The 8,231-nt window shown below is 37.2% G+C and overlaps 1 protein-coding gene across 7 annotated transcripts in view; it reads right to left on the minus strand.

Moving 5' to 3' along the window:
* Window positions 1-7,263, minus strand: part of Plekhm1 (Pleckstrin homology and RUN domain containing M1) — a 34,711-nt gene extending 27,448 nt beyond the window's left edge. For 3 of the 7 annotated variants that reach the window (XR_011701328.1, XR_011701327.1, XM_071586552.1), the window contains exon 1: window positions 5,242-7,263. Coding sequence is in view for 4 of the 7 variants with exons in the window: in XM_071586552.1 (XP_071442653.1) it covers window positions 5,242-5,574 (333 nt within the window). In the remaining 3 variants the exon portion in view is untranslated. The remainder of the gene's footprint in view (window positions 1-5,241) is intronic. The other 4 variants (XM_071586550.1, XM_071586549.1, XR_011701326.1 and 1 more) reach the window with 3 other exon arrangements.
* Window positions 7,264-8,231: the final 968 nt, after the last annotated feature.

Raw genomic sequence — 8,231 nt, forward strand, 5'->3', positions numbered from 1 at the left:
CATTTTTAAATAATCTATGACACCTAATAATTGAGAGTTTGCAGAGCTTTCTCTATTATTTAAGGCCATATAAGGTGAATTTCTTTAACTTACGGTGGGAGTGGGCCAAGCAGGATTTTTTCCAGTAAAGAAAATCATTAATCGAACATAAAATGATTCTTGATGAACAAATAATTAACAAATACAATGAGACAATTTTTCCCAGTGAAATACATTCATATTTATCTAATAAATGTCCAAGTATGACAATGCAAGACCAAAGGAAGAGCAGCTCTTCGAGGAGTAAATAGTCGGTATTATATAACTGTACCACAGAGAACAACTGATGACCCCATTACATTATTATTTTTCATAGCAAAAACTATATAGCACGATTCCTGGCCAATAAGATGCACTTTTATTACTCCAAAATAGGCTCTAAAATCAGCTCGAGTCTTCTGGGCTAAGGCTATATGGGTACAAGTCAACCGATATGACGCAAAGCAATTTTCTGGAAAAATACTCAATATTAAGTACATGCTTCTGCACCAGGTATAGAAAATAGTTTACTTAATCACAAATGTGGATAATGTTACTATTTTGAGCCAGTAGTAAACAACAAAGTTTCAATATTTCCTAGAAAGTATTTCCTAAAAAAATTCATTAAAAAATTGTTAATGTATACATGTGTACACATTTAGTTTCATCTCACATGTGGTGCTACCACAAAACTTATACACAATTCACTAATGGGAATGACCCCTCAGCTAATATAACACATCTCTACCGATTAACTCTCGAGTCTCAAGGCACTCTACATGAAGTAGCATGAGTGTCATCAAGGCATAGAAAATAGTAGCCTTTAGTGCAACTTTCGATAATATCAAAATAATAAAGGAAAATATTGTTGCATAAAAAATAAAAATGTTAATAACCTCATGGCACCTAAAGAGGTAATTGTCTTACAGTATAGCATTTAAACAAGTTCATGGATTGTGTTTCAGAACATGGAAAAAGGGCAACTGACATGCGTTTTGGTGCCCCTCCAACTGAGAACATGATACAGAAATGGAGGATGCAGGAGATGGATTTAGTAAATCAGATAAGAGTAAAAAAACTTATAGCTCATGTGCTCCTTAAATGGGAAAACTTTAAGGAACATGTTAGGAAATGGATAATAAATCACAGGAAGAACAGGATTCTTTTTTCAAGAGAAGTCATTACAATAGAAGCACTACAGCACATAAACTGCTCCTTGAAAGTGAAAGAAAGGTTAGAAGGCTATATGGGTACAAGTCAACCGATATGACGCAAAGCAATTTTCTGGAAAAATACTCAATATTAAGTACATGCTTCTGCACCAGGTATAGAAAATAGTTTACTTAATCACAAATGTGGATAATGTTACTATTTTGAGCCAGTAGTAAACAACAAAGTTTCAATATTTCCTAGAAAGTATTTCCTAAAAAAAGGTTAGTTAATTCATGATGAAGCACTCTTTTCCACACCCTTTCAAGGACTTCAATGCACAACTTACTGTTCATTGCCTAAGGAACTGTGAAAAATACTCTTTGTGGAGAGTGCCTTTTGAGTCGAAAAAGCTGATCTAATGGTTTTTGTGACTCCCCCTGAATGCTTCAAAAGAAAGTTCGAGATCGGTTCACAGACAAAGCTAGGATTGGACGTAAGTGCCTGGAGGGCAGTGACAAATAATTAATACCCGTTTCACAGGACAAATGTTTGCAATACAATTGAAATGGTACTAATTTGCAAAGTCCCAAATTTTATGTTTACTTATTTCCATTAACTTCTTCAGCATTTTCAATTTTTTGAAGTAGTTACACAATTTCAATTTTGCATAAAATAGGTATTTTTTAAATTTCCATACATTTTAAAAGAAAGGATGAAGGATGGAGAGAAAACCGGCATCAACATTAGCCTGCTCTTAATGAAAGGCACCAAGGGGTCCAGAGCTTAACGTCCCATCCAACGGATGGCATACTCACTCCAAGTGCCCTCTACAAAGCACCTCAAGTATGGATCGGGACACCACTGAAAAATATCTGTCATCGCGGGGATTCAAACCTGAGTCCTTGGGGTGGGAAGCCAGTACATTAGCCACCACACCACTGCGAGTCCTACGGATTCAGTATTTAAAATAATATAAATTGAATTTTAATTGAGTGGTAAGGTTCTTTTATGTCTTCTCCTCTTTGCTGATATCCCTGTCATAATTGAGGGGGTTCCTCACTTCCTGTCTGGTGCGATTACCTTGATATCATCCCTGTTGTATATATCCTCACATCAGAGAATAGTGGAAAACAAAACCCTTCCATGGGGAAGGGAGAAGCTGAAGGTAGACCTCACATTTTGAGGAAGGAAACTAGAGCAAGTGGAATCCTTCATCTACCTGGGCAGCAGTATAACAAGGGATGAAGTTTAACCAACATCAAGCAGAAGAGCTCTGGCAAAAAAGGCATTCATGAAAAAGAATCAAAAACTATGCTCAAAGAATCTAGATGGCAAGTCAGGAGGCAGTAAGTAAACATTTACATGGAGCATGGCACTCTTAAGGACCAGAGGCATGGAGCATTGGAAAAGTAGACCAAGAAAGAATAGATGTGTTTTCGACATGGTGCCATAGGAGAATGCTGAATATCAAATAAACAAACAAAATGAGGAACACAGAAGTATATAGAGGAGCAGAAAAGGAAAGTACATTCAGGAAAACTCTGTTGTAAAGAACTAGGTGGATTGGAGGTACCTTAAGACACCATGCATTAGTTAGAAACATAGCAGAATGGAAAATTGAAGGGGTGGTCTATGAGGAAGACAAAGAGACTAGTACAAAGGACAAATCAAGAAACACGCAAAACAGAAAAGGTATCAGGGGGTGAGGAATAAATACTGAATTGAGAAAAAGAGGGCTGCAGTAAGCTAGTCTTCAGAATAAAATACTGATGATGATGACTCACTTGCTTCTTAAAATTAAACATTATAAAAACAATTGCACTCATGCAATTATTCACACAACACAAGAAGAAATAAAGATTAAGACTTCCCAGAAAGTGCAAGCAGCATTGATGTGAGAACCTGAGAGATGACTTCCCTGGGCGTTTGAAATTTTTGAGCCTAAAAGAGTTGACTGATACTCTATCTCTACTCTTCTCTCCCCTATCCAGCACCATTCAAATCTCTTCAACTTCCACGTTAGCCCTCTCATTCTTACTCCATCTCTCTAGTCCAAGCTCAGAGAAGTGCTTATTATTCCTCTAATTAAAGACATCTCCTGTTGTCAAAAAGTCGAGCAATGAGTGAGTGACCCCTGTTTTTGGTACTCAATTTTTAATGTTCGTCTAGAGTTGGACTAAGTGTGCCACTGCACACTTAGTCCACTTCAGCTTCACCCAAGCTGTGTGATTTTCAGGCACCAGATCTCGCTGGAAAACCATAGTTAGCACAGGGAAAGGAACTGTTCCCCCTACCCAGATGTGAGAAGCTCACATGCCATTGGACTAAGTACTAAGTCCAATGGCATTTGCTAAGAGCACCGGAGCAGTCTGTGACTAGTATAGCTTGTGAATTAAGTCTCCTCTCCCTCCAACCTATTCCTATCTTCTGTAATATATTTACTAATTCTACCCAATTTACTCTATCAAATGCCTTCCCCCCCTGAACCCAAACTGATCATCCCCTCACTTATCATTTGCCTTTCTTTTGATCCTCTTATTCATGATCCTGGGTACCATATTAGCTAGGAGCAAAATCAAACGCTGTTTTATAGTCCTCACACATAGCTGTCTTTCCCTTTTTTGGAATAGGAACTAAAACTGAGCCGCAATCATCTTAAGGCGAAGGTCCTCCATCATTATTATACATAACTACATAGCTACATAACAGTCCATTAAAACCTCCTATCAAATCTTCCTAAACCCTTTGGTAATTCTGAGGTAGTGTTGTCTACCTTATTTGATTTCAATTCCCTTAATGCCCTTTATATCTCACGATCAAGCAAACCTGGGCCTAAGCTATCCTCATCGACATCATATTCCCTTTCTACGACTAAGATTGTTGGCAAAAGTCTTTGCCATATCTGTTCTTTATATATTCCTAATAACTTGATCTTCCCTGGATTATTTAATGATTTTTCTAGGTTGTTTATGATTGTTTGAATGGATTTCCCTTCTTACATCCTGACAGCGCTTTCACCTTCCTGTTTAGTGCACCAACTTCACCCTTCCTATGTAAACTTTCCATATTCTTGCACAGCAACTTCCACCACCTTAGCTTTCTCATATATCTCTCTATATCTAATACATATATCATACTTCTCTTTATACTCCTTTCTACCAAACTATGTCAGTACATCCTTCCATTTCCTTCATTCTTTCACTTCTATCATCTTTCTAATAATTTTGTCTGTAATCCATGGTTTACTTCTCTTTTTCCTATGGCTCCATTCGTGGTTTTCAATATCCCAATTCTGATATGCTCCAATTTTCCTTCAATTGTCATCCCAAGGCCCTTTCCTCACCCTTGATTTTCTTTACAGCCTGCAGATACTCTTTTCCTATTGTTCTCGTAAATGCTTCAACATTCCATAGCCTATACCATCTTCTAAGTTTTATCCTCTTAATCCTGATGATACACTTCATTAGTACAGCATTGTGATTTAACTCCACATCTAATCTGAGGAAACTGTGAATTAATCAAGCTGTCCCTAAATCTGTTCTCGACAATGATGTACCTTGATATCTTTCTGAATCCCTGGGTAGTTTCCATGTATACCTATGCCTTTTATGGAATTTAAACCAAGTGTTTTTTTTAATGATTGACCTTTGTCATCAGCAGAACACAATCACTCCTTATTCCTAAACCATAGTCCCAATACTCTCTAGTGTTAACTTTCTGCCTTCCTTCCAATAGATGCTCATGGTGAATGAATTACACTAAGTGTCTTTTAGCTAGCTCTTGTAGCCACAAGTCACTTAACAAATCAAACTTTGCAATTGGTGAAATATGTGCCACATGGAACTTTAAAATGAACTGTAATTAAAGGATGGACATAAGGAACGCTAATTATAGTTGAATAAATTTACTTTAAATCTAAAAATGAGCTGTTAATTCTAACAAAAAATTCGCTGATGAGCAGAGAAGGCAAAAAAGATATGGGAAAGGATAAAGGGGAGTGATATCTCTACATCTAAAACACTGCTGAGAACTTCTAAAACCTAACAACACACTATATATTGGCAATGTTACCTGATATATGATGTCTCTATGAGAGAAGACTAGAAGTGGACCCCAAAAGTTTGGCTCAGGGCGATGATCAACATCTCCTGAGATGGCCATGGATACTCTGTTGATGAAAGTATCCTTAAGCCCATGGACGAAGATTGCCTCCAAGCTGATGCACAAGGAGTTGGTAGCATCAGTATTGTCAAGGGTGTTTCCACATCCCTCTCCTTTCTCTTTCAGCTCCAAATGAACTTCTTTCACACTTTCTGATAGATGGCACATTAGGGATCTTTTCACCAACGTATCTTTTCCCTCCACTGATATTCTCGCAGAAACTGATCTAAGTATTGAATTCATAATGGCCTAAGTAGGAATCAGAATATGAGAATACAAATAACAAGTCATGAGAACATGAGGCAGCTGCTACAATTTTATGATCTGGCCAATGATCCTCAAAGTACAAGTTGTTGCAAAACTCCACGCCATATGTATTAATTATACATTTTAAACATTCCATAGAATCGATATAAAAGCGCAGAATATGCACGAGGAATCTTGATAATCATGTCCATCTTGAAATGTGAAAACTCACGATGACTTTCATCAGCAAAAAGTGGCGACAAGATTGACTACAGAAGCAACATAACGGCACATGGAGTATAGGAGATGTTAAGTGTTGTAAACTCTCTCACTGCGTTCAATTAAACCTCACTGATAATTAATATTAAGAATGTGCGCTGACGGCGAAACGGGCATTCTTTGATATTGTTTTAGTTCGCAACTGTCAAATTAGCCTTTCGTTCAAGCCTTGAGAACGTTATCGAAAAGGGGGGAGTTGAAATTTCTAACACAGGACTTGAATGAAAAAATCCATTAAGTAGCCAGCGCAGTCAGACTTAGTCATTATCTGCAAGATCATGTGATTGAGAATAAATATTAGCATTCATGATTACGTTGCTCAAAGTTTATATTACAGTGTAGTAGTACAGATTAACATCACGTAGACATTAAATTTAACATACGAGAGAGAAGAAAGGTAGTTATACACATTAAAGAACCAATGTCCTAATATCCCACTGGGGTTATCTTCTTCTACCACTTCTCCATATTCACCTACCCCTGTAATGTCGAAGATATGCCATTATGATATAAGGCAGAATAATAATGGGCAGATTCCGTGTAATAGTAGGTATATGCGCAAAATATCTTTCATTAAATTATAACTTCAAAGATTTCAACGACGCATGGGAGTGGATCGGACAATGATTATAAAATTACAAATTATGCAAAAAAAAGCTCGAATTTCAATTGAAGCCATTGAAAACTGCTTAAGATTGATTTCAAAACACATCAACATATATATTACAGATTTAGGATACAAATTCATACGGATGACCAGCACCTCAAATTTACATGAGCAAGATCTTTGTAAACGAATAAAATTGTAAAACTTTCCCTAGAACAAATTGCAACAACACTTCTTAGAATTGATAATCTGTCAGGGTCCAGTTTTCGAATTTTTTTCCCCTTTGAAAGTATAGTCGACGAACACACGTCAAAATAACTCCAACGCCATTGCCAAATTTCACAAATTTGGAGGCTCACGACAGGGATGTTTGCATCACCATATATGCACGCGATTACGACCTAATTCATCCTAAATTTAACGCTACCAAATCAAACATAAACGGACTACACGGGAGCATACATTGCTAAATTGTATTTACCAAACCGACATCATTTACGCTTTTATCTATATCAAAGGACTTCCTTCATGAACAACGTTATAGAGAGTTGAAAGGTCCAACACACTGCGGTAATAGCTGAAACGAAGATTTTGATCAAACGTATTTAACTGATATACGCCCATTATCGCAAATGTCTGCTGTCATTGTACAAGGGATACTAAGTTGGCAGCAATACGATGAAATTTAAGCCCCATATTTGTTGGGGACTACCCTACAGACTTGAAGAGACAGTTCTAAAAGCTATATAGTCCATTTTTGTATACACAGACGAAGCATGGTAACATTGTTTTCCGCAAACAAAAGACACGAAGTGGCCGTTAGTAATGTGACTTGGGCAAAATTGCTACTTTCAGCGTGGATCATTCCTGCCGTACCTGTGGATGCAAAGAAATATTTAATAATGGAGGCGTTGTATCCGGTCACATGTCAGTTATTTCATTGATTAAGCATTGTGATAATACATACTTTAACCATCGTTGATATCTTTGGTAGCTCTTTGAGAAACGCTATGGTAAAAGTGAATGTTAATATGAGAATGCTCATATTTTTTTGAAGAATGGCTGGCTCGCGTTGAATTCAGTCTTAACATATATTGCATCTCTATTTGATCAATGGATTTTACTCCTAGTGAAGTGAAACAATAGTTGGTAAGCGCTTTGGTGTAGATTCTTTTGTTCCGATATCACTTTCTAAAAATTGTTTGATGCGTTTTCCCGGTAAATGTTTTCGAGCGAATTTTGGTGGTCGTAGTTCGGCAATGCTAATTCGATTTTTGGATTTGCGTTCATGAAACACTATTGTGCCGGTAGGTTTATGGAGGATACAGGAAAAGAATATTTAATTAGGAATTATAGAAAATCACGCGGAAAATGTAATATGACTGCATCGATTAAACTTTTACTTAAAAAGCATTATTGATTATAAACTGTGATAACGGAGTGATTATTATTATTGCTGGTATTTTATCGGTTTGGGATGGACGCAGCCTAAACTATTGAACAAAACTATATTCACTTGACTTCTAACAAGAAGCACAACCTGAAATCGTGCACTGCAGTAAACCACACTTAAATTCCTCCAACATCCCTATCATACTCCTTCCCCTTCCTCGTTTTCCCAACGTTCTCCCCTCTGCTACAGTCTTCAACATCCCATTTCCAATCGAAATGCCCTAAATCCTTCTATCCTGCCCCCTTATGACATTCCAAATAATCCTCTCTCCTCCCCTATCCATGCCTAACACTTCCTCACTTGCTTTCCTTTCAT

This window comes from Hetaerina americana, unplaced genomic scaffold (assembly GCF_022747635.1).
Source record: "Hetaerina americana unplaced genomic scaffold, ioHetAmer1.1.p SCAF_23, whole genome shotgun sequence".
Taxonomy (NCBI): Eukaryota; Metazoa; Arthropoda; class Insecta; order Odonata; family Calopterygidae; genus Hetaerina; species Hetaerina americana.